At 31.4% G+C, this 27,993-nt stretch overlaps 2 protein-coding genes across 3 annotated transcripts in view; both read left to right on the plus strand.

Moving 5' to 3' along the window:
* The first annotated feature begins 4,380 nt into the window (after nt 1-4,380).
* Nucleotides 4,381-27,993, plus strand: part of LOC108914272 (peptidoglycan recognition protein) — a 37,534-nt gene continuing 13,921 nt past the window's right edge. The window contains exon 1 of the mRNA XM_018720046.2: nt 4,381-4,534. Coding sequence (XP_018575562.1) covers nt 4,468-4,534 — 67 coding nt within the window. The 5' untranslated portion in view covers nt 4,381-4,467. The remainder of the gene's footprint in view (nt 4,535-27,993) is intronic.
* Nucleotides 12,039-27,936, plus strand: LOC108914271 (peptidoglycan-recognition protein SA-like). Of its 2 annotated transcripts, none has more exons than XM_018720044.2 (3): nt 12,039-12,284; nt 17,395-18,105; nt 26,559-27,936. In XM_018720044.2, the coding sequence occupies exons 1-3, from the start codon at nt 12,074-12,076 to the stop codon at nt 27,239-27,241; spliced, it is 1,605 nt and encodes a 534-aa protein (XP_018575560.1). In that variant the 5' UTR covers nt 12,039-12,073; the 3' UTR covers nt 27,242-27,936. The 2 variants fall into 2 exon arrangements, with proteins under 2 accessions (XP_018575560.1, XP_018575561.1); XM_018720045.2 differs by having other exon boundaries at nt 17,395-18,116; nt 26,559-26,679.

Consider the following 27,993-nt stretch of genomic DNA (forward strand, 5'->3'; position numbering starts at 1 on the left):
GTATACTTGTAAACAACCTCTAAACTTAACGGTTTTCGAGATAATCGAATTTTAAAAATCGGCTGCATAATTCTTTAATTCATTACGAGAAATAGTAACGTAGTAGACGGAAGTCACGAATGATTTTAACAGCTAAACATTTTTGTTTTCATAATCTATGACGTTTGAAAATGTTTTAATTGAATATTTCAGATAATTAAGGAATAGCAAAAAATGCTTACTATTTACTGCCAGCAATATTTCAACGAACGTGCTGCGAAATGGGAATATTTCAGAAGATATCCAAACAGGCTGCAACCTAATCACCACACATTTGAAAATCTATTTAGGAATTTAGGAGAAAGTGGTTCATTTCGTCCCAAACGTTATAATTTAGGCCGACCGAGAATCATTACGCCTGATCAAGAAGATGAAATAATTGGTTCACGTTGCAGATGATCTTCAAGTTAGTACAAGAAGGTTATCTTCAGCTTTAGGAGTCAATAAAACTTCAGTTTTAAAAACTGTTGTACCAGAAGTATCAAATTATCAGATTTATGTGATTCGTTTGCTGCAACAAATTTGCAAGATTTTTTCCTTATTATGCTAGGCAAATTTCTCGTCGTATTCGTTTTATTACACTGCTAGTCAAACCTAAATATAACCATTATCGTGTATCTGATATATGACACTTTAACTACAAACATGAAAAGATAATCGTTAACAAATCACCTATAAAACTTTATGGAAAAAAATATATGAACTAAAAAGTTCACACGTAACCCACGTGCTGAAGTTTATTTGTCAACAAACCATCAATTTCAAATTACAAATTTTGATTGTTGTTAAAGGTACTAAAAGGTCTACTACCGCTACACAGTGACATACTGACAAAGATCAGAGCAAGGTTGCTGGCATATTCTTGACGCAACCAAATTTCCGCAATCGATTTTTAATTACTATAACAATTTTGTTCAAATTTCCGCTTAGATAAAAGAACTTGGATTGAACTAAAGGTAACCATAAAGATAAACTTCGTGCTTTAATAATTACATGATTCCAATTAGTGCAAATTGTTATCTGTGGTCTGCTGCTGATGAATTCCTAACATTGTTACAAATTTCTTTAATTGTATGAGTAGAATTTGACTATTTTTATCTACTTTATTTGATATTACTCTTTAATGTGTAATTAAATTAAACTACGATGTTTGTTGAGACAGAATTTCAAGAAAAGAATAAGTCCATAAAGTTCTGTTATCGGAACTACTGTAACAATTTGCCACTGCAAGGGCGTGCCATGAAATTTTCATTTGGAGAAATTGTCTTCAAATAATTATATACGTTAAAAACGATACACTTAGAGTGGGGATTAAATTCCTTTCTTTTATTTTTCACATGCATTGATTTATTTTAATAAGAAATTGCACTGAAAATGCACAAGACTATACACTTATGAAGAAACACGCCTCCGAAGCTGTAGAACACAGTATGCACTGCAAGCTGCTACGGTCAACGCCACGCCGCCAATGTCATTATACCACGGATGTCGAATGCGGTTAATTCCAAGAAAGTGACGCAGAGGTCTTCCTGGAATTCTATCTCAACAAATATTGTACGAACTGTACCTACATAAATTAATAAAGCAGCAGGTAAACATTTGCTGATAACACTGTTATTTTTCTCAAATTACGGTTAATTTATACCGACGTATAAAAATAGTTCTTTAAACACTTATTAGCAATGTAATGATGTCCTCTAACTCATCTGCAATTTAAATAAAATAAGTTATATTCAAAATCATGCACGTAACTATATAGGATGTATTTTAAATCCATGTCATAAATTAAGGAGGGAATTCCTTGGGTCATTTTAGGTTCAAAAGTCTTAAAAATCAGGGGCCTAAAGTTACTGGTTTTCAAGACAAAGGGTGTTGAAGTTTTTGAAAAATATCACATTTTTTCAATGGTCTTTTTGACGTAGATTGATGTAACTTGAAGAAATGATGTAACTAATGAAAGGGAAAATTTTGGTATACATATTTCTACGGGGTGTAAGAAGTTTGACTGTCAGCATGAGATAGAATAATCACACACAAAAGTTGTATAATACAGGGGCGTAAGATTAACAGTTTTCAAAATACAGCGAGTTTTAATATTGGGGAGTTTCATCACAACGTGACAACATCGCTTAATCTGCTGATGCACACCACGTGTACGAGCAGCAGACTTGTCCTACGGAAAAAATGTAAACAACTATTATTGTGAAACATTTAGTAAATTTCAAGACAATTGTTTTCCAGTTTTTAAATAAATAAAATAAAATATATCGATTTTGTAGCACGAAGATAGTGCTGTGCTTAAATTTTAAACAGGAACTTAACTTTTAATCAAATTACGTATTTAAAATGTATATAATTAAAGTACCCAAAGATTCACGTCATGCAAATAATCATACGTATTAAAAATGATTTAGGTACTTACCAAAAAGCAAAATTCAGTCATTTTTAAACGCACAAGTACAAAACAATCTACAACATATGCTCAAAATGTCCACCACCATTTTAGATGCACGCACGATACCTTCGAATCCAATTTTCGCGCATTTGCTGGGAACCACCTCAAAAAAAGCAAATAGTGGTACGAAAAAAACACTCCGACACGGTCGAATCCAGATACCAACTGAATTGCGTATTGGTAGTTGCTGAACACCTTAGTACCTTCTGTTAATAAACCGCCGCGCCGTTGTCGCATTGCTCGATATGAATTTTATCGAATTTTAAATTTATTACAACGCTAATTATTTTTTAGAATTAAGCATAAAGAAGTCAAAAAGTTATGTCAATATTCCTTAATTAATCGAACTTTTGTACGTCAAGTTGGAGATTTTGATCATTTTTTTCTCGGAAATGGTTGAGTTTAGGACCCATGTCATATAAGATTTTTTGTTTATTTTAATGTATTCCATCATCTGTTAAAATTAAGACAGTCAAACTACTAACACCCTGTGTATAAAACTGCCAATTTATGGCGTAGATTCAAGGGGAGGCTTCCCATTAAAACACCTAGAAAAACAAAGCCAATGTCTTTTCAGAAAGATTAATAGGAGTATGTCGTATCGCTAATAAAAAAGGTCTCTTGCCTTTTCTCTCTGAAATGCAGTATTATTTATTAATTTTTATTACACATTAGTTTTAAAATGAATTTTATAAAATATCCCAAAAATAACTAACAGTAACAATACAAATTAAAAACATCTTAGGTATCAGAAGAAACAAAAAATATATGTTTTTAGAAGGTGCTGAAAGGGTACATTTTCAATTCTGGCATTTGTCTGCCTTGCTGGCATCATCTACATTCATTTTCTTAAATCCGCCACATTCTCTACTGGTGTTTCATAAACCGTGGCCTAGAGATGGTTCTATAAAAATAAATGAAGCGGATTTAAGTCAGGAGATCGAGCAGGCCAAAGTTTGGGTCCATTTCGTCCAACCTATCGATTGAAGAGATTCTCATTCAACAAGTTCCTGGCAACTCTAATGAAATGAGCTGGGGCTCGACGGAGCAGATATTTCAATTGCAGTCACAGACAATAGTATCTATCTACGACGGCATTCGCACCATTTTTATGGTAATTTAAAATAGCTTGTCCCAAATAGTTGCAACTGGCTTAAAAAGTAAGGATTTTGGTTTAAATGTTTTCCACCAATCGATATACTTTATATTATTCGGCGGGGAAAATTATCAGGATTAAGTTTGTGCGCCATTTTCAGTCCGATGAGACAAAATGGAGCGATATATGACGGATGGGCGAGTGAAGATTGTGAAAATTCGTTACAAGTACGGAGAGTGTGTAGCTGAGACTGTGAGGGAATTACGTGGAATTTCAGAAAGGAAAGGCAAGAGACTTTTTTGTTAGAGGTACGACATACGCCTATTAAATTTTCTGAAAACTCAGTGGCATAGTCTTTCCGCGGGTTGTAATGATAAGGCTCCCCCGAATCTGGGTCACCAGGTGACAATTTTATACAGAAATACATTGAATTATCCCCTTTAATTAGTTATTACATCGCTTCCCCAAGTTTCGTCAATCTACGTCAAACAACTTCAGAGTAATTACAAAAAAGGTTTTTTTGTTTAAACTTTAACGCCCCCTATCTTGGAAATCAATAACCTTAGGCCTCTGGTTGATTAAGGCTTTCGTGTCTGTAATGACCCCTTATTTTATTACATTGGTCATAAAATACACCCTGTACAAATATAACCCACGTTTATAAGTGGGTTCAATTTTAACTGTCTTAAGTGGCGGATATAAAACACTGCCATAAATATGTCTGTACACGAGAGGGAATAACAGCAAGCAGCGGTATGAAAACATGGAACGAATATAGAAATTGTTTACACTGTGCCAGTGTGGTTTAACGCGAAGTACGCTTATCCCACAGTTAAATTCGTACTCTAATAAGATGACTGTGACTACTTAGAAAAAAATGAAATTAATAAGAGTGAATTCGCGTCATCGACAAGCAGTTAATGTCGTTGCAAGGAACCAGAAAGGTGAGTCTGGAGTTTCTTTCCCCAACCGATAAATTAAAAAATGTGTTGCCGAAATATGTTGAGATGTATCGACCTCATTTTAATTTTTTGATAACTTATGTGCTATAGAGATTAACTTGTCATAAAAATATGTCTTGCTGATAACCTCATACTTATCAATGAAGTGAAAGCAAGGATCAAAATGTAAGTAGATAAGTCGTGTTTGACACGTATTTAATACATTTGAAATTAAATATATTTCAAATCATGATGCTAATAAATATTTTTCAATTGATATCTCCTTGTTCGAGCAGTGATGAAGTGCTTATTTACATTTTATTTACATCAAGTTGCTAGTCCATTTAAATAATATATTTGTATGATAATAATATAGAATAGCATTTAATTGTAACAGACGCTGGTTAGACTTTATTTAAAAACATGCATTCCAAATTAGACATTATTAAATGTTAAACAGTTAAATAAAAATAGTACATTTTAAAAAAATATAATAAATACACAGAGATGACCAAGAAACTGTATAATAATAACAGACTTTGATATTCATTTTGTTTTCAAGTGTAAAGTGCAACAAAGACCTTCCAAACCAAAGATCTTTCAAAACTGACTTATCTCATTAAAACCATTGAAATTATTCGCAAACATCAAACGGTGACTAAAAGTGAAACCTCGTATTCTTGGTGAATTTTAATGGGCCATTTATTATTTTAAATTTAATTTTTTTTAAATAATTTAAGAACTAATAAGTGAAGTAATTTGAAATTGGGTACATGTATTTATGTAAACATTGTCCAAAATCTGAGGTCTTTTCCGAAAATGTAGATGCTCCAGTGGCGGAGATACAGGATATCGGTGGCATACTTTTCTAATTAAAATAGTACTCCACTGTTTTACGGTCATGATATTTTCGGATTCGTCTTTCAAATTACTGCTCTCTTATGTTTTTCGAAAAATGACTGATTTTCGAGTAAAACTTAAAGAACGAACTGAAAACACACTTCGATATTCGAATAAAATTCGGTTTAAAATTACATAGTACATACGCTGCGATAGCAACTTAGACATTCTGAGCAGGTAGAAGAAAGAATAAATAAAGTCAGATTCAAGCAACAATAAATTTTGAACTAATTACATTTTCGCTACTAAAAACATGTCGCGCCTATGCTCATTGAAATGGAGATATGGTTGAGCATTTATTCAAGTAAATTCATTAAAATGATGATTAATATTAATTTCACTATTCGATTAAATAACCGAATGATTAGTGTTTGTCATGTTATTTAAGTAAAGTGTTTTCAGTTAGTTTTTTAAGTTTTACTCGAAAATCATGCTTTTTTCGAAAATTTAAAAACGAATCCGAAAATATCATGATTGTTACCGTATAGCAGTGGCGTACTATTTTACTTATACATATTAAAGCATACTAAAAATATGCTGCCGATACCCTGTATCTCCGCCACTGGAGCATCTAAATTTTAGAAAAAGGCCTCAGACTTTAGACAATGTTTACATAAATACATGTGCCCAATTTGAAATTATTTCACTTACTAGTTTTTAAGTTAGTTAAAAAAATTTAAAATATTTCTTTTAAATTGTTGGGTAGAAGATTACATTAAGTAGATTATAATTAAAACAATGTGCGTAGAATATTTTGTTATGACTATTAAGCCGAAAACAAATGAAAATCGGTTAACATTTGTTTCTATTCATTATCTTTTTATACCCTTGCAGCTTGGTGCGTTCTTTATGACTGACTCTATATGAAATGATAATTAATTGCGAAAATTATAAAAATTAATACTAACGGTAATATATGAATTTAATTAAGAAACTGACGGTAATTAGTACATATTCTTGAAATATATTAATTGATGAATAATTTTTGGGTTGGCATATGCTTTTTTTCTATACAAATAATTATTATTTAGATTTCTAGGGTTTCAATAATATATTCGTAGAATATTGAGTGACGTTACCTGAGACGCATAAACATGATTGTATCAAATTAAAAAAACATTATAAAAGTTAATGATTAAACATACACGACTTCTAAGTAACGCAGGATGCTGGAATCATTATTATTATCCCACTTGTTTTTATGATAATTTAGATTGAAGCTGACAGATTAAGTTCAAAATAGCGCAATAATCTTTTCCATAGGACTGTCGTGACAAAATAATTTAAATATATCCCAAATAATTACGCGCAGAATATCAAAAAGCCCAGTATTAAAAATAAGTTAAAATTACTCATTTATTTACTTATTCGAGAAGGTAATCAAAAATAAAATTTATTTCTCCAGTTCAGAATAGAATTAATTCAAAAGTTTGGCCAAAGAAATCATATACTCGTATTTTAAAATAATAGCACTTATACAGGGTGTCCCATTAATATTGCGAAAAAATTCAGGGGGAGTTTCCTTGACCAGAAATAAGAAAGGAAGTTCCTATAAACCTATGTCCGAAAATGCTTCGTTTCGGAGATACTGGGTGTTGAAATTTAAGGAAAATACAAGGTTTTTACTAATATCTGGAGAATACTAATTCCGATTTTTTTAAAATTTGATATGTTTGTTAATAAAAACGTAGACGTCTTCTGAAGTAATTTGATTTATTTTATCTATTCCAGCGGTGTCCAGGGACTCATTCCTGTTGATATTAATACGTGAACATATGAGACGTCACTGCTTTTTCTTAGGTGTAATATATGTTTCTAATTATACGATTAAAAGTACAACTTTTTGTCTCTTTACTTTTTTTGATATCTTGCTTCGTTTTCGAGTAAAAAATTAATATCCTTTCATATGCACATTCTTAAGGGAAGTAGAAAACAAAAATAGAAATTCAATGTTTTAGTTATTTACTAATCAACTTTAACAATACATTTGAAGGAAAAACAATGTAACAAGCTGAGAAACAATAACTCACTAAATAATATATTTTTAAATAACTAATATTAATAGACACAAGAAAAAATATTTAACAAACAGCAATGATATGAAAAATACTTTACATACACAGCCGTTACCACAGTTGTTGAAAATGTGCACCTTCAACTCTAATACCGGCATCTATCCTACGACACATTGATTGACGAACCCGTTCAAATATTCCGGCTGTGTATCTAATTGTTTCACAGGATGCGACAATGCGGTTTCTTAATTCGTCTATGGTTTGCACTGGAGTCATATAATCAAATGTTTGAGGTGACCCCAAAGGAAAAAATCCAATGAATTTAAGTCGGGACACCTGAGGGGCCAGGGTTGAGTGCCTCCTCGACCTATCCAACGATTTGGGTAGATACTGTTCAAATATTCACGTGCAGCTAAACTGAAATGGGGTGGAGCACCATCGTGCATAAAATTCATTTGCAACCTTAATGGCAATGGGATCTCTTCTAAATGTGCCGGCAATTCATCCTCAAGAAAACGGCGAGTAAGCCTCGGTGGTAAAAAAATTGGCCTATTAAGTAGTCTCCCACAATTCCGACATATGCATTAAGTGAAAACTGGTGTTGATGATGGCCTTCTAATATTGCATTTGGGTTCTCGTCCGCCCATATATGATTATTATGGAAGTTCATTGTGGTTTTTCTAGAAAAATTCGCCTCATCCGTGAATAGTATTTCTGATAAAAATTACGGATTTTCCCCAATTTTTTGTCGTATCCATCGACATAAATCTAATCTTAACGGAAAATCAGTCGGTAAAAGTGCCTGAACCCATTGGATGTGATAAGGGTATAGAAGATTATTTTTTAAAATCCTGAAAATTGTAGAACGACTTGCATTTAAGTTTCTAGCAATCTGTCGGGTACTTGTTGTTGGAGTGTCCTCAATTTAATGAAGTACATCCTCCTGTAATTATTGGGTTATTGCTGTGCGGGGTCGCCCGTTTCCTGCGGTAAGTTTTCGAAAACTTCCAGTTTCACTAAGACGTTGATGAAGACGGGTGAAGATAGTATGATGAGGAATTATACGATTAGGGTATTTCTGCTCATAGAGGCGCCTGGCAGCTAATGCATTACCGTTGGTAAGGCCATAAAGAAAATGCATATCGGACATTTCACTATTTGTGTAATTCATTTTGACAAGAAGGAATTGACACTGTTCAAGTACTATTAAAATCACACACTTAAGCTATTAATTTTTTGCTCGAAAACGAAGCAAGATATCAAAAAAGTAAAGAGACAAAAAAGTTGTATTTTTAATCGTATAATTAGAAAAAAAATATGACACCTAAGAAAAAGCAGCGACGTCTCATATGTTTACTTATTATTATCAACAGGAGTAAATCCCCGGACGCCGCTGGAATAAATAAAATAAATCAACGACTTAAAATAAATCAAATTACGTCAGAAGACGTCTACCGATTTTATAAACAAACATACCAAATTTCAAAAAAAAATCGGAATTAGGGTTCTCCAGATATTAGTAAAAACCTTGTATTTTCTCTAAATTTCAACACCCTATAACTCCGAAACGAAGCATTTTCGGACATAGGTTTATGGAACTAACTATCTTTCTTATATTTGGTCAAGGAAAGTCCCCCTGAATTTTTTCACAATATTAATGGAACACCCTGTATATCTAAGTCACTTGACGTCCATCTCCTTGAGAAACTGTACGTCCTTCTGTTATAAATTTCATTATAAAATGTTAAATCATTAATACCGAAAATAGAACTTATAATGATAGATGATGCAAATATATTTCATATTTTTATTAAAAGTAATTCCGCAATCTGAAAATAATTTTAAGTATATAATTAGAACAAATAAATCCATGCACTCACTGTTGGTTTGTTGATAATAAAAATTTTTCGCGGCCATGCAATTTAGACCAACCGGCATCGGATAATACATTTACATTTTTTTTGTTAAATTCAGTTTTCCTATTATAGATCCTCTAAAAATAAGTGTATGAAGGTAAACTAAATGGTAAGATATAAACGTAATCTTTTGGTAGAATTGATTATTTTGTTAAATCTCTATATGGTTGTGCAGGTATTTGAGTAATTGGCCACAATAATAAGAATTAATGTAAATCTAATGTACAATAATATGATAAATAGAACTGTACTGATATTTCTCCAATATCGTATGTCTATTTTTGTATTCCAAAGAATTAATTCCAAAGTCTGGTCATTAATGACTAGAGCTGTCACAATCGGTCCGCTAGCCATTGTCGCCGATTTCCCCGTTATCGAACGATTTCCTTTATGATTTTAGTTGTCTTTTGATGTATAATTGTATCTAATTATGTCGAGCGTAGTTGGTGCTAAAAAACAGCAAACAATTCATTCATATAATGAGTAGAAAAAATAAGAAAATTTACCGGTAAGTTGCTATAAAACTATTAAAATCTAAAAACTATTCAGGCGGAAAACAAAACACAGATATATTTGTTGGAATAGAAAAGAATTTTATGAAATTAAAGAAAAATAATGAGGTCTATAATAAATAATAAAACATTTTATTCCAACTGGAATAAAACAACCCCGAATGGAAATTACCATGTCGGCGCAACTTAGTAAATTAGATATTTAATTAAGCTGAAAGAAGGATAGAAATATACCTGATGATGCGATCTATAACAGATCTCATCCAGATTGTGAAACCGATGGCAACGATGCGTATAACAATTTACGTGTCTGACAATGATAAATGACATAAATCTCATAATTATTGTTCACTTTGTTTTATCTATAGTAACAGAAATTATGTCAATATTGATACAAAAACTTTTACAATGTTTATAACAGTTCTAGGTATATTGACAGTAAATATCCTAATCTAAAAAAAAATAATGTTTTAAATCAATTAAAGCTTTGTTACATTAGTTTATTGCAAAATCATAATAATCGTTATTGATAGTAATTGTTTTTCTTGTTGTCCATTGTAACAATGGACATGCTTTCATTAAGATCTTTTCCTTCTCTTCAGTCTCAAACATGATTTCCTCCACTACCTAAAAATAGACTAATCTTTGTTAGTAGTGAGTAAAATTGCAAAATAATAAAGATAAATGTTGTTACCTAATTGTTTACAGATGAAATTGGTACGCAATCAGGCTTTGTCCTTTCTTGGAAAGAGTCATTCATTTAATTGCTTGTTTCCTACTTTTTAAAGTATATTAGAGACGAACTTAATCGCAGATCTCACAATCAATGAATCGGTTTATCTTAAATATTTTAGATAGTTATAGTATCACTTGTTCTAGAATTTCGAAAAGAATGGGGATAATCGGAATAATATACATTCTATTAACAAACATTCGTATGCACATGGAGAAAATATTAATTCGTTTACTTAAATTGAATGCAAAATAAAACTTTTAAATGTCATTTGGAAAGGTCATTGCACTACTTAGAATGTCTGAAGAAAATAGGCAGTATTGAAATGACTTTTGGTCCTATTTTTTAATTTGATAATAGACAGGTTTCAAATTAAAAATGTGTGATCAAGTAGATTTAAGTTTTTAATTACCTTTATTTTTCAGGCGATTAGCCTGTGAATATACTATTATAAAATAGATCAGTATATGTACAGTCTAATCATATGCTTATTTAACCAAGGCTAAACCGAGACAAGTACCGGGCCTTAATAATCTACAATTAAAATAATTATCCACAATTCAATCCACAGTCGGACTTTTATCCACACATATGAACCGTCTAAGGTGATACTTTATCCATTAGTGGAATAAAGTAACTGAATTTCACTAGTAGAATAATGAAAAAATAATAAAGCTATAATAAATCAAATATAATTTATTTATTTATTAACATTAACATTTACATTTATAGTAATAGCCATTTTGTTTTTTGTTTTATCACATTTAACCTCTTTTCCGTTAATAACAACCCTTGTAGCATTGTTGCCATCATTTTCGGAACGCATACCATCTGCCGAAGTTTGTGAAGGATTTGCACAAGTTACGGATGTCTCTTCTTGTAACGAACAGCTATATTTTCCTTGGATTTTCCTTGCAATATCAAGTTTGTTAAATATGCACTCCTCAGCATAACTTTCTATCTTGACTCCACTAATTCTTCCTTCTCCATTTCCGCTGTAAATACATATATTTAATTGCTAGATATTATCTACGCGTTTATGAAAAAAATATATAAAGAGAAAAATAGAGTTAAAAAGGAGTAAACCTCTAGTAAAATTCCAAATTACTGTTGCGAAATCAATCAAGTTAATTGACGTAAAATATCATTAACATAGTTGTTTAACACTATTTAATAAAAATCCCCGTTTTTTGCCCCAAGTATATATAATATATAAAAAAAATATTTATTTTATATTAGCAGTAATCATTTTATCTCCTCAGAGGTTAACATTAATTATTTTTTACATCGCTAATATATCTACGTTCTAAAAATTATTATTTTGTAGTAAACAACAAATTCTTGCACAACCAAGGGACTTCCCAAACCCCTACCAAATACAAAATTGGCTTTAAAAGTAACAGTTATGCTCAGTTCTGTGAATTGTGTAGCGCAGTATATAAGAAATACATTAGACTGCACAAATCATGTCAAATAACAACGATTTCGAAAACCGAATGCATTTCATGCTTAAAAACAATAACGGGAAACCTTTTAGTGAAAAAAAATATCCAAAAGGCCAGCACGTGGGTTTTCTAAACGAGGAATTCGGAAACTACTCGACAGAATGTGATAAATTGATTGTATATCAGAGAAATCTCATCCAGCAGCAGCAGTGTTTAATAGACATTTTATCAGGTATGTTTTCTATTAAGACTTGAATTCTTTACATAAAAAAAAGGAAAAATAAATATGTAAGATGTGTCTGCTTCCCTTCTGTAACATAAAAGCGTGTTTAATTTCATGGAGAAAGATTATGTACTTTCAGACAAGGAAGAATAATTATTTACGTAAGGTTTGGGCAGCTGAATTTGGCTGATTTATTGCTCGTGTATAATAATCTAGACACAATTTCGTGTTTTCTCTGCCATCCCGAGAAGGAAAATTAAAAATGTATATATCCAAATTTTCCTGAAAGGAGAAGGATCACGATTTATTTTTTTCTGCGCAACTGTAAAACTGCAGTGATTATTATCTTTCATAAAAATATTGTGGTGAAAGTTTTTGTTGTTTTACTCAGACTGTGGTTGCTACTAACGATCAGGTGGATGCTGCATTTACGGTATTTGTTAAAGTAATCACGACAAACTACCGAAAAAACTTTATGAAATTGGTTTTTTAATTAATTTACTACAATTATATGTGTCATTTTATGAAATCGATAGCAGCATGTCGTGTATAGAAGCTCAGATTCTGTTAACTTTTTTCGTTAGGAGTTCCACAAGGGTCCAATTTGGGACAATACTTTTATGTATGGTAGATGACTTGCCAGTGCTGCAGTATCCACACTATAAGCTATTTGCAGATCAAATTGTGAAGAATTTGCACAAGTTAGGGATGTCTCTTTTTGTAAGGGTATATTTTCCTTAGATTTTCCTTACAATTTCAAGTTTATTAGATGTAAACTCCTCAACATAACTTTTCTGCTACAAAGAAGCTCTTCCATCCACCATGGCGTTTCATGGTTGTAAGATCAGCATCTTTATTGGCCAATAAAGTTGTTGAAGTGCGCCTCATACAATGGCCAATATATGCTTCTGGATTTGCGATATTCAAGAATGAAACAACTATTGAGGGTACCTTTGTCAATGTGTTGATTCCAACAGACATTTTTGATTGATGTATCTTAAAAGAAACTTGTGTTAGGCGAATTGGGCGCAGAGAAATATATTTTCTGCATATTTCAACAGCATTCACGCAATACATTCTAGAATTATAAATTTTCTTGGTGTCATGTATTGAAACAAGTAAGTAACTGCCAATGTCCTGTACGTCACTAATTTTCAAATTTGTCAATTCGCTGCATCGACAGGCACCAGAAACCCCCATTATTAGTGCAACCTAAAATAATTCAAAGTTCTCTATATACCTAACATTGTAAAAGGTAAAGAGATATTACCTTAATCATTAAATATTCTTTATCGGAAGCCCCCGTCCAAAAATTCTTCAATATGTGCTCTTTCCAATACTGCAGATTTTTTTGTTTTGTATCTTCTCGATTCACTCTTCAAATAAGCAGTAAGCTAGTTATATTTTCCAATATCTCTATGTTTGTAGACATTTATAGTAGCTTTCAACATCGAATACTTCGACCACATAGATGAAATTGCATATTTTTTATTCAAATTTAAAAAATACAATAGCATTACTTCTTCATTTATTGTCATTACTCTCCGTTTTTTCCTCGATGCGTTAAATTCGGCGAACACTTTTTCCTAATGTTCCCTGGATTTCGTTGGCAATAAATGGAAAATAGCTTCTCGAGCTTCTTCAAAAACAGCCACAGGAACACAATTACTTTCTTGCAGTTTTACCAAATTCAAATAGAACTGTTTATTAAATAATTGATAATAAACAATGTAACATAGCAATCAGTAGGTATAATAAAACCTACCACATTTTATTGAGTACTAGTAAGAAATATCAAGTCGTGCGAATATTTTTTTAATAAATTCCAATAATTCCGACTCCACAAATATGATTGTGATGTGATTATGGATAAAACGTTGTATTGCATTCGTGTTTTAATTGCCTTTTAATAATTCCCTTAAGAATATTAAATGCTCGAACTACGTTCTTGCGTTTAAACATTCTTGCATGGATAAAATGCTACTTAAAACACTTATACAATAAAAAATAATGTTGCAAATACTTACTTACATAAACGGTTCTGAAAATAGTTCTTGTCTGGTTCGAACTTTATGATATACCTACCTACATATACTACATAGTAAGATGTTTTAGGAAAACAAGGAATACTTTGTGAAAAAAGGAGTAATGTAATGTTAGATTGGCAAATATAATGTACATAGTTGGTTGAATTCGTTGGGATTTCAGGATCACGGGAATTGATAAAGACAAAAAAAATACATATTTAATAAGTATCTTGTTTTGTATTTATTACCAGGTAAAAGAAAGTGCCTATCTAGCTACACATTACTAGTTATTTCTAATAAATTCTGAGAAAAATATATAAACTTTATTAATTCATAAACTAATGCAGTACCTACATTTCATTAAGTACCTACCTATATTGACGATTAGCATCAGTAAACTTTAAAGCATAAAAAATTGCGGTTCTTTGTTAAATAATTATTGAAAACTGTTTAACCCACAATAGAAAAAAATTATTACTACTAATTCGTTTTTGGTACTAACATGACACAACGTGATCCAAGTTTTTTATATTGGGGCACATCTGATTTAATAAATGTGGATACAAATATTAATTGCTATAGTTTACTATATAATTTTCGTAGTGTAAGTATCTATATTTTGAAATAAAATTGAAATAGTTATACGGTACCAGAAGTGTTTAATATGATTGTTTCACAGAAGATTAATGCAACAAAGAGTATGTTTCACATATAATGTTATTTCGTAACCTTTTTATTTTTATGTACAAGGTGATTCACTCTATTTTGACCCCCGCCTCCATTACCTCTTTTTTTTAGAGTAATAATAAATTGTGACATACAAAAGTTGCACGATTTTTTATGAAAGTAATAGTAGAAAAGCAAATTAAGTCCACCAAAATGGATGTTAATTTTGTTAAATTAAATTAAACACCCTGTATATTTTTACATGTTTGGATAGAACGTTTCCTGTCAAGCGTAGTCATATAGGGTTTGTTGGATCCATCTCTAACAATAAGCGAGATAGGTACTATTAAAAAAGATTAAGAAAATAAGATATCTTGTAATTAGACCTCTTTCAGATATTTCTGGACTCATGGACAACGTTATATGGTAGGCTGTGACAGGTAATGCCATGACAACATTGTTATTGTTTCACATTTCGTATTATAATTTCATAAAAATGAGTAACAGAGAAGTAGAAAATTGAAATATTATAGTCAATAAAATAGAGCATGGAGAAGAACATTAATAATTTATAATATTAAAATCACAACGACAATTTTAGAGTTAACAACTATACAGAGTGTCCCACCGGAAATTGCATCGATCGATATCTAAGAAAGTACTTCTCCGAAAAATTTGAAGGTTTGGCAATATGGCAATGTCCCTAGGGTGAACACAACTAAAATATCTAGAACTCTTCCTTTCCTTTCAAGCCATATAAGCATTTGACTTTACTACTTTTAGGGATATTTGCAATTTTCAATTTTTTGGACACTTTTTCTCGTATCAGGCCTGTTGTCAAATTGGCCATGACCAGAAACACTGCAAAAACAATTGATATAACATGACATTTGTCAAATTAGTTATCAAATTATTGTTTTGTCTGTAATAATTTTTGCTGAAAATTTAAATAAAAATGCCTGGGGTTCGTTTAAATTATACTTATGAGGATTATTTTAACTTGTTTGTTATTTAGGAAAAAAGCAGCAGATTCTCTACATGTTCTTGAAATTATTTTGTCTCATTTTCCATAAATAACAAACAATAATCCTCATTAGTATAATTTAAGCGATCCCCAGGCATTTTTATTTAAATTTTCGGCAAACACTATTCAGATACAACAATAATTTGACTACTATCTTGACAAATGTCATGTTATTTCAATTGTTTTGGAGTGATTCTGGTACAAGAAAAACTGTCCAAAAAATTGCAAATATCTCTTACAGTAGTAACGGCAATCCTAATAATGATATATGGCTTGAAAGGAAATTTTAATCTGCATACGAAATCTGTTTGATTTCACGATCCTGAAAAGAGTTACATCTCCGCGAACCTTTGCATCTGTCAAATTTTTTCTTTAAAAATTAAAATCTACAACTCCTAGGTATAGGGAATATTTAATAAAGCGACCCTCAAATTTCACGTAGAATCCTTACCTAATTAGAAAAAAGGCAGAATGCCTGAATGAGGTCTAACAATTGCAGGATATTTTATTTTCTTAATAAAAAACCTTATTTTGTTCTTTTAATAGTATTTCGCTTATTGTTAGGGATGTACCCAACAAACCCTATATGACTGTGTTCGACAGGGAACGCGTTCTATTCAAATATATAAAAATATACAGGACGTTCCATTTAAATTAACAAAGTTAACATCCGCGGCCATTTTGTTTAAACTTTATTTGTTTTTCTAGTATCATTTTCGAAAACTTCATGAAAAAATCGGATTTCAAAATTTTTTTTATAACTAAAAACAAAAAAGTTAATTAGGGGTGGTCAAAATAGAGTGAATCACTTACATACTTTTCATTATCTTATATTTTTAATTTTAGGCAGTTTTACTACCCATGATTTATCTGTTTGTTCTGTTATTTTAATGAACTATTACTTTATTCAAACTTTATTTTGATTTTTTGTTAGGTGTTACATTTAGAAATTAAATTTTTATTTAAAAGCCATCTAACTATATTTGTTTATTAGAAAAAAAAAAATAAAAATTGAAAAGTGATTTGGAAAACCTTTTTTGTTATTGATGTATGATGGTTTAGAAAGAGTAATCATTTGAAATTATTTTTTCATTAAACTTTCTCGTTCTAATTTGAAACGGGGTTTCTTGCCGGTGTTTTTTTTTCATTCTTGGAAGAGAAATAACTAATTTCTTCACAATATTCGACTGACCTGGAAAAAACAATATCAAAAAAGCAAAAAGTTGTCTAATATTAACTTTTCAGAAAATATTTTTCTGACCTAAAATTAAAAATTTTAACATTCGCGTTGAAAATCAAAATCCAAACATTTTTGGGTAACGTATAACATATTAATATTAAGTGGCAGACAACTCGACCAAATATTCGGCGACAATGTTAAAACATGTTTGTTTATTTGTAGTTAAACTGGGAAAATGTGAAAAATCAGATTCCGAGGAGCAAGACTTAAACCTCAGTAAACAAAAACAAATTATCAGAATATTCGTATCGATCTCATTCGCCTTATTGGTAACAATAGGAGTTGTTGTTCTTATACTACATTACACAAACAGTGCATTGAAAGACAACTCAGACTTTACTACAACTGTGCCTTCCAGCAAAGATAACGAAAATCTAGGAACTCATCAAGTATTGGATAGAACTCAATGGAACGGAAGAGCCGCACTAAGTGTCGAAAATATGACGTCCCCGGTACCAATAGTTATAATAAAACACACTGGAGGAGGACCATGCCTCACATTTCAAGAGTGCGCTGGAAAGGTACAGACTATTCAAAGTAACAGCGTCACTGACGGACTGTCGGACATCAGGTATAGTTTTTTAATTGGTGGGGATGGAAACATTTACGTAGGAAGGGGATGGAACGTACAGCCTGCTCAGATTCCTGACACAATTGATATAGCTTTCATGGGAAGCTTTAGCTTCGACTTGCTAAGCGATACTATGATCGAAGCGGCACAGCTACTGTTAAAGGATGGAGTTGAGCGCGAAAAATTAGATAAAGAATATAAACTTGTTTCGCATAATCAAACTACGAGTACGGAAAGTCCAGGGAAGAACGTCTACGAACTAATCACGAAATGGCCCCATTATGACGGACAACTAAAGATCGGTAAAGATTTGGTAAGATATTTTTCGCATTACTACCACTACTAACTACGTAGATTAAGTGCATGTGGTTCTACATTCTGTACTAACAATTAGAATTACTATTATTACCTGGTGGTGGGTTTTGTATCTGAAATAACACAGTATTTGCACCTACGGAAATATACACCGATAATGGCATTCACAAATTATTGCTATTTAAGGAGGTATATCGGGTTTACTCAAATGCACAGATGTATTTGAAATTTATATAGCGTATTACCCAGTGCTTCCTCTGTGCGTCATATTTTTTTGAAAATTTTTTTAATCTAGATTTTGAGATATTGTTGTTGAAAGTTGTTCATTTATAGGTCAGGTTTATATTGCGAAGATGGTGCGGCTCTTTTTTTGCCCATAACTGAGAAAAAAATGTAGAAATTGTGAAACTAAACTTTTCCATAGATTACCACAGTATTATCTTATTTTTGATGTAAAACTAATGTAAGTTTTGAACATAGTACAGCTGTATTAATTAGAAACAGAAACCAATAATTGCATTTCTGCTTGAGGATTAATGTGGCAACGTCGCAATCAGCTGACAGCAAGGAGGGAATACATTTGAAAGACTTGATAAAAACGAAATTGATTTCAAACATATACATTTTTCCTAAATCCCATGTACATTGTTATCAACAATAAATTATCCACAACAGATGATTTTTTGTAATGTTTTTAAAAAACTAGATTAATTAAAAAAGACTAGGAGAAGCTGTGATATATTATTGGAATAAAAAATATAGTTGATAAATCCTTTTAATATATTTAATGGTTTATAAAAACATCGTAATCCGTACCCAGCAATATTTAGGGTTACATAAAGTTTTCTTTACTTGATTAATATAGTAATACTTGAGATAAAAGCATTTGTACAGAATAACAAAGGAAGCAAACTTTACACCTAAAAAATTAGTTATAGTTGCAAAACTTTTGTAACATTACTAAAATAGAGATGAAAAACACGAACAGTGAGTAATAATGTAATTTCTATCACAGAACCTTCAAAATTGCATCCAACATTTTCTACGACTTGGACGAGAGATGGGCGCGAGTCATTTCATTTCTTTAGAACCAAATTAACATAATTCTCGTTGTTTTATCAGTTCATATGATATACGGATTTTAAATAAAGGATACAAATCTTCGCGAGGATAATACGATATATTTGATATATATAATAATTATATTGTACGCGTACGCATCTTTACCCGAATTTGACGCGCAATATCTCCGATGTCCGAGGTCTGTAGGTTCGCAGTGTGTACAACTGCTAGTCAATTATTAGCGCTGTTGCCACATCTACATAGTCTTTATGCGTTCATTAAATATAATTTAAAACTACTTAAATATGATATTTTTATGTTGTTAATTAGTCAATATGTATGCTATGTGCATGAGTAGATTTCCTTGCTATATAGATAATGTTTATCGCAAATAACTTCAATAGAATTTAATTTGTTCAAATTGGCAGCGGGCTTTAGTCCCATGAGAAAAGCATAGGACCCCCCCTACGTTCCTCACTTCCCTAGGACCCCGATATACCTCCTTAAACAAGGTTATATTTAATTATATTTATTTAAGATTATACAGAGTGTCCCAGAATAACGTGTAAAACGAAAGACGGACAGACTCAAAATATGCAGATTTAAGCTAATTCACCTATATCCAAAATCGCTTCGTGAAATTTTTTTGAATTTTGTAAATAACTAATAACGTATTAATCGATTTTGATTAGTTTTCTTCTACACGTGTTGGTGCTATACAGAACTCCTACAAAATTGATGTACAGTGATAATATACCGTTCATAACTTTTTTCTCTTTCCGACAATAATGACAACTATTTTTTATTTAATAGGTCATTTGGAAGTTTTTGGGCCTCTTGTGAAATAACCACTATCTATAACAAAGGTTAATTCGGCGAAGAAAGTTAAACGACACCTTTTACAGTTCTTAAGGGTTATTTTTTAAAACACTTAAAGCATTTTGGATATGCCTCCACAACGTTTCTTCAGTGTTAGATATGGAAGCATGCATTGTTGTTTTTAGAATGCCCCAAAAATAATAGTCGCAAAGTGTTAAGTCTGGTGAATGCACAGGCCAATTAACAAGAACATTATCACCTCTACTGATGCATCGACGAGGGTATCCTTGATTCATATACTGCCGGACATTTACAGTGAAATGTAGTGGAGCGACATCATACATAAACCACATATTAGCTTTTGAGTAATAATGGTACATCCAATATCTCGGGCTTTGCAAAAATTCTAAATAAAATTTCCCATTCAGTAGAATGGGGTAGAATAACAAGGACGACAATAATGTTATCAATGATCGCAAACCAAACATTGATGCGAAATTCATGCTGATAGTGTTTCACGTTGACAGCATGTGGTTTTCTTGAACATTTTTCATTGTGAATATTTGTTATTCCGCTTCTAGTAAATCAGAATTAGCAGGTACAATGGTTTAAAGATCAAACTGAAATTACAGTCAACCTACAAAATCAGAGCCTACTGACACTGTGTTAAGTATTGTATGAGCAGCAAGATAATGTATGCATTTAAAAAATATTTTTTTGTACCCAAACCGCTCATTTGATCAAAATTCTATAAGAGGCCCAAAAACTTCCAAATAGTATCACTTATCAAATAAAAAATAGTTGTCATTATTATCCGAAAGAGGAAAAGGTTATGAATGGATATTATCATCATATATCAATTTTGTAGGATAGTTCAAGTTTTAAAAAACACTCTGTATAACTTCAAAATGTTTAGATTGAAAGCAAAAGTCCATACCCCAAAATCGAAGTTATTTACAAAATTCACCAAATTTTCACGAACTTTGAGGCCATCTAGCGGCCAAATGAAGCGATTTGGGATATAGGTGAATTAACCTAAACCTGCCTGTTTTTAGTCCACGAACCTGTGGTCTTCCGTTGTACACGTTATTCTGGGACATCCTGTATTTAATTCTCGACGAAATAATTTGTTTCTTGCAGACACAAGTTTGAAATTTATATAAGTGTCACGAATATTTCTCTGAATGTTTTTAAATCATATTTGCTATAAACTAACATAGAGCTCAACAATTTGTTTATTCTCGACAACATTCCTGTTATTTATGTATATTTACTCAACAATAGGCGTCCGGAGGGGGGAGGGATAGTGGGTGTCCTCAAATTAGAAAATTAAATCACATTTTTTTAAAGTTTTGAAAAGGTTTCAAGCACTCTCCTCACGAAAAAATTAAATAATTTTTGTTAGTTTTTATCACTTGCATTTATTCTCGGATCAAACATTCTTATGGGATAACGCCATTCTAGATGCTGGAAGAAAGGTGATTTTCAGGAAATTTCAAGGAAAACTGTTTAGATTCAAACTGGTGACTGTAAGCGATGGTAAGCAACGACACTTTTTTTCAGAATATGGCAGAATATGGCTGAAAAGGTTTCTGGTGGTCTTGGAACAAAAAAAAAACAAATATTTTCTCATATTATATACTTAAAGGCAGGGAACATCGTAGGGAAATGAAAAAATATTAATAAAATTGTTGGTTTAGTGAAAAGAAAGTATCGAAAAGAGACGAAAAATTTTGCATTCAATTGTTAATAATAATGAAAATTGTTAATCAATCGAAAAGCCCCTACGATGTTTTCTGAGATATTATGAAGCTCTTTACAAAATTTCAAGTCGATTCGTTGAAAACATTTTGAATTTATCCAAAAATCCAAAATCCATTGCTTAACTGATGTCCTTAGTTTATATATTACTAAAGTTTCTTATACACATTGTAAGTCTTAATAATTTTAAACAAATTGAAAGGAATATCGAATGAAATGATTAAATCAGTTAAGGAAAACGCGTCCACTGTTTGAGAATTGAAATGTTTTTCTAGCTAAAAAAATGAACTGCCTATGTGATAATATTATTAAAATATTCAGACAAACATAAAACACCAGAATTAATCTCACTGTTTACGGAAATGATTTCGTTCTATTGACAGTTCTTAATGAACCTAAAGAATTACCAAGTTCCTAAACGATGGTGCAAATCTCTCTGGTAATCACATGTAGAGGTGTAACTTTTTGGAAAAATTTTTGCTCGCTTGTCTGTTACAATTTTGACACAAAACAAATTTAAATTAAAAGCGATTTTTCCCACAGCTACACAAGAGTGCATGAACTCAAATAGGTGACAGTAGCAATTGTTTGTTTTCAATTATTTAGCCTTAGTCTTCAAGTACAGATATATTTCACCGAAATACAATTAGAAGTGACACAAAAAAATTGCGTTATAATGATAGAAAACAAGTAATATCAAAAAATAAAAATGTATCAGTAATAAATTTATTTTTGTACTAAAAATATTGAAATTATTGTCCACCAAATATTGATAGATAGCTTGAAATTGAGGGAAACAATTTTTACGGAAGCACTATTAGATACACTAGTAGATTAGAACACTATCCTTCTCTACACAGTGGTACAGCAGTGACACAATATACCCTAACTTAAAATAGAAATAATTAGATGCTTCATACAGTATGTGGCATACCTATAACTTGACAAATAAATTAAAAACATTTGGTTATCGATACTTCTTTCCAGTTCTGAGAAATTTTGATACTGTGAATAGATGTTTATAGATATGTTAATCACAAAAGTTCTTAATAAAAATATAAACAGAAATCCGTGATTTTATTATTAATCTTTTAAGTAGGTATTCATAAAATATGGTTCTCAACTACCACACAGGTATTTTTTATTCATATTTTTACTAACCGCTTTTTACTAACAAAGAACTAACATTTGTAGTTGAAAATCAAACAGTACAATGTTATTTTTGATTTTTTACTTCTGTACTTTTAATCTAAAGAGGAATCTAAATTCTGTACAAACGTATTATGGTACACATTTCTCAATAACAATGATTTATAATAAGAAACTAAATAAAATAAGTTTTGTTACCTTTTTATAGATGATCTATCATTAACTTTAAAGAATTTGGTAAAATATTTGATCTTCACAAAAAAAAGTCTCAGATTCGAATATGTCGGAAACTAGTGAATAGTAGGAAGATGTTTTAATTATAAAAGTTACTCAAATATACTCAATGGTTTTTCACTTTCTTGTAATGGAAAAACTGCCTTATTTCACTTCACATGAAGCTTCCTACCATTTGTATTCCGAACTGAAATTATTTATAGGTATACACTATAAAACATTTTTTACAGAATTTAAATATCCCCTTGTTTTCGAGATATCAGGCAGAGGGATAAAATACTTTGTATACTAAACCTCTAATTATAAAATGTTTTAGATTTTCTCGTAATATAACGTAATAATTATTCCATTATCACTATAGAAAGTTGAAATTTAAAAGCTTTAATATACTTTTTTTATTATGATTGCACCTTATGCTAACACTATCACGACCTTTGTTCAGTGAAGTCATTTCCAAGTGACGAAAAAGTAATTACTTAGTTTTGCTATATGTTTCGCTGCTAATACGGATACTTTTTGGTTTATTATATACTTCGTATATAAAATGAGAGCTTGCCAGCAAAAAAAAGAATAAAACTAAGCCACTATTACCCAGCACAACAACTTCTTTCATTTGTTGTTAACGTCATACCACAGATTTTCAGCGTCAAAATATACATCTTTTAATTAATACCTACATTTATTGCAAATTGTTTTGTCTAGTCGCTAGAGCGAACTAAAATGGTTAAAGAGGCTTTAGATTTTTCAAATAACTTTGAAATGTTCTACTCGTGCAAGTATAGATGAAATTTGACAGGCTCTACTTGAATACATATACGTATATTATGTATTTGATGACTGACTATAACCGAACTAGTTGCATTTTCAGCAATAATACCCCCACCCCTAAGCAAACATACATTTGTTGTCACTAACCTTACAGCTTGTTTTGTCACAAAGAACACACATTTCTAGTTTTTTTCACAATTGTAATTGTTTATATGTTTTTATATTTCTATTAATTTTGGTTTATTAAATTGTTTTATTAGAATATCGCTATTGTTTTCGATATTAAAGATAAGATGACTTATTAAATTATTATAAAAAATTTACTTCGCTTATTTAATAATAACACTTAGATATCCTTCACAAAAATTGTTACACGTTTTACAATAACACATAACTCATTAAAATATAAACAATAAATCCCACTCAACTCAAATTTCTATACAATAAATCGATTTTTTTTCTAGTACAACAGTTATCTCTCGGAATTGCAAAGGGAACGTATCTTACCCATTATGCATGCCCTGCTACGTGGCAAAGTGCCCCCAGATATTTGTCATTTCTTACCGTTAAACAGACAAAAGATAAAGAAAATGCACATATACAGGATGATTTCACTTTAAATACATAAATTGCAGGACTAGATTCATTACCAAAAATAAGTAGAGTTTGGTTTATAAACTTTTTTCCTGCGGGGATCGGTATTCGAGATACAGGGTGTTAAATGTTAAAAAACATCAAAAACTAAATAATACAATAACGTTAGCAAATAGGCCAAATAAGTAATTAAGTAACGAGTCCTACAACAATTGTCCAAAACTAAGTCCTTCCGCATCGATATACCTTTGACTTCTCCTAATCTATGTATAGAAAAACTGCCAGTGGCGTATTGTAATTTTTTTTTTTGAAAACGGAGCGGCACCTTCAGTAGCACAGCAATGGTTAATGCCACGAGAATTACATTCAATAAAATGTCCAATTAAGTGAATACGCTGTAATAAATTTCATTCAAATCGTTCAGCGTAATATGAAGATATGACCGAAAATATATTTTTTTTTGGAAACTTGAACATCCTGTATTTCGAATACCACGTCCCCCAGGAAAAAAATTATAGAGCAAACTCTTCTTATTTTTTGGAAACTAATATATTCCTGCAGTTTCTGTATTTAAAATGAAATCACCCTGTATAGAATTTGGCTCTTTATAAGAAGCCTGGCCTATTGCATATCAGATTCTCCCGACTATTTATCTGCTGACGTTTTTTATCCAATTTCCATTCTGGTAGACGAAGTGCTAATTCTGACCACATAAAATGATTCCTTGACATCTTGACCAAGAAATCAGATGAGCGTCACACGATTGTAGGACAAAAATTCGCGTAAAACCAACTGACTATATGTGCATATTTGAATAGGTTTTTTATGTGAACAAGCCGAAATAACAAATCCTTCAATCTGGAAAGTATGGCATACATACCAGAATAATGTTCCATTGTAGCCAAAGTAATGTTTCTTTCTAACTGCGTCCAATTCAATCCAAAATGATAGTCCAATTAACTAAGCCTTTAAATCGAAATTTTGCCAACTTGGCTGAATTTTTGATATGAGTTAGTTTAAGGTATATTATAACAATAAGTGAGAGTAATTTTTTGTTCAACCCCCGGGCAAGGGTGGAAAAAGATAAAACAAAGGGCTTTTTCAAGATAACTCAAAAAGGGTAAGAGCTAGAAAAAAAAGTTTTTCATGAAAGTTGTAAAGCAGACAATTCTACATAAAAATGATCACTTAACTTTTTCTTGTACTATTACAATTAACAGAGTTATGGAGGCTAGAAGTTAAGGGAGGATTTCTGAAATTTAAAAAAAATCATAACAAACAGAAAAATGATTGAATTTTGTAATTTTTTTTTCAATCTGCTCTAAAATATGTAACTTTTCTTTTCTGAGAAATAGATATATTTTTTAATTTTTAATAAGAAAGTTATAACAAAAAATCAAATTTTTAATCGTTAATTTTAACGATTTAACAAAATTAAATTTCTGAAATCTTCCCTTAACTTCTAGCCTCCCTAACTCTGTTAATTTTAATAGTATAAGAAAAAGCTAAGAGACCATTTTTATGTAGAATTTTCTGCTTTACAACTTTCATGCAAAACTTTTTTTTCTAGCTCTTACCCTTTTTGAGTTATCTTGAAAAAGCCCTTTGTTTTATCTTTTTCCACCCTTGGCCGGGGGTTGAACAAAAAATTACTCTCACTTATTGTTCTCATATATGTTTGGTTAACTCATATCAAAAATTCAGCCAAGTTGACAAAATTTCGATTTAAAGGCTTAGTTAATTGGACTATGAACAGTACAAAGAAATAATTGTTTTTGTTGCTTCCATAGCAACACAAACACAATATCAAAATGTAACATCAGTACGCAAACACGCCGCAGGTGTTAGCCCAGTCAAATATTTAAGTCCATAAAAACTAAATGTTCCTTAGCGACTAAATTGAATTAATATCTAAATCTGTTAAATCTGTGGTAGCTTCATATACTCAAAAGGTACCCTGTTTCCTGTAGCTTGTGCTTCTACATCTTTCTGTTTATTCTAACACTTATTCACAAGAAATATTTATTTAAACGCGATTATTTGTTTGTTTTAGGATGGCGGCAAAAAGGATTAATATGGCATAACACCCCGCCGAAGAGCAAGTCAACTTGGTACAAAAACAAATATGTAATAATTATCGGTGGAACATTAATACTTACAATAAGTGCCATAATCGTGTTTGTGATATTATATAATACATCTGAGGATGAAGATGACGTAGAACGCCTAGGAGACCACAGAGTATACAACAGGAGGCATTGGGGAGCACAACCACCTAGGGCAACCGTAGATTTGGTACATCCAACAACCTTCGTGATAATTTCCCACAGTGTAAGTCCTTGGTGTGATTCGTTTTCAAGCTGTTCTGGTCTCGTTAGGTCATTCCAAAACCATCACTTTACCCTAGGTAATTATGATGTCGGTTATAATTTTATAATTGGTGGCGACGCAAACATATACGTAGGGAGAGGATGGGATGTGAGGAATTTCCACAATTCGATCAGCATTGGTATTTGCTTTATTGGTGACTTTCGCAGCGACGAGTTGAACGATGGTATGATCAGCGCTGCTAAGCTCTTAATAGAGCAAGGCTTTAATGCGGGCAAAATCTCAACGGAGTATATTTTGGTTGGTCAAAACCAGACCGACAGAGGTCTGCCAGAAAGTCCAGGTGAGAATGTTTACAGGGTGATAAAGAGCTGGCCCCATTTTTCTGGTGAATCATATTTTGATTGATAGAAATGAAATATTCAAGAGGTCTACAATTGAGACACCAGATTACAAAAGCTTCTATTTATTAGATTAGTTTCCAATTAATATTAATTCATAAAAAATCGGGATGGGTTGTGTCCCACTGACAGAACAGATAACATCTAAACTGTAACCAAGATCTGGTCTTTACAGGAATAATGTATTTTCGAACGAAACAACTAACTTTGGTAAAAACGGGTTCCTCAAATTCAAATGCTTCTGAAATTTCATAAATCTCTGCATTTCTATTATTTCGGAAGCTGGTAAATCTTCTCGAGACGACTCTAGACTTCATCCATTTTCCTATGATTTCCGATTACAAGGGATATAAGTCACCAAAGTTGGTCGAAGAACTAATTTCGAGTCATTCGCTTTCTCGTTCACAATTGAAGCTACAAAATCCGTTCGCATTAATCCTGCGAACTTTGTCTTCATTTTATTTGATCAGGAAGATTTTTTCATATTTTCGTTAATGTCGTTTTTCGCCCATTTTTCTATCTTAGGAGTTTTTCTTCATCTATTCCCTGAATAATTTCTTAAATTACTTTTATCCCGACTGCAAATAACAGTTGTAGAACTTATTGTAGCTTGTCTCGTCTCTTGATCCTAGACCTCTGAATAAAATCTAGTCAAATTTTTTATTAAATAAATATATCTACAGTCACAAGCAAGAATATGCCTCATATATATATAGAACAACTTGTATTACTAAGTTTTGATAACTTTTCTACATATCA

The sequence above is a fragment of the Anoplophora glabripennis genome, unplaced genomic scaffold, assembly GCF_000390285.2.
Source record: "Anoplophora glabripennis isolate ALB-LARVAE unplaced genomic scaffold, Agla_2.0 scaffold877, whole genome shotgun sequence".
Classification (NCBI taxonomy): Eukaryota; Metazoa; Arthropoda; class Insecta; order Coleoptera; family Cerambycidae; genus Anoplophora; species Anoplophora glabripennis.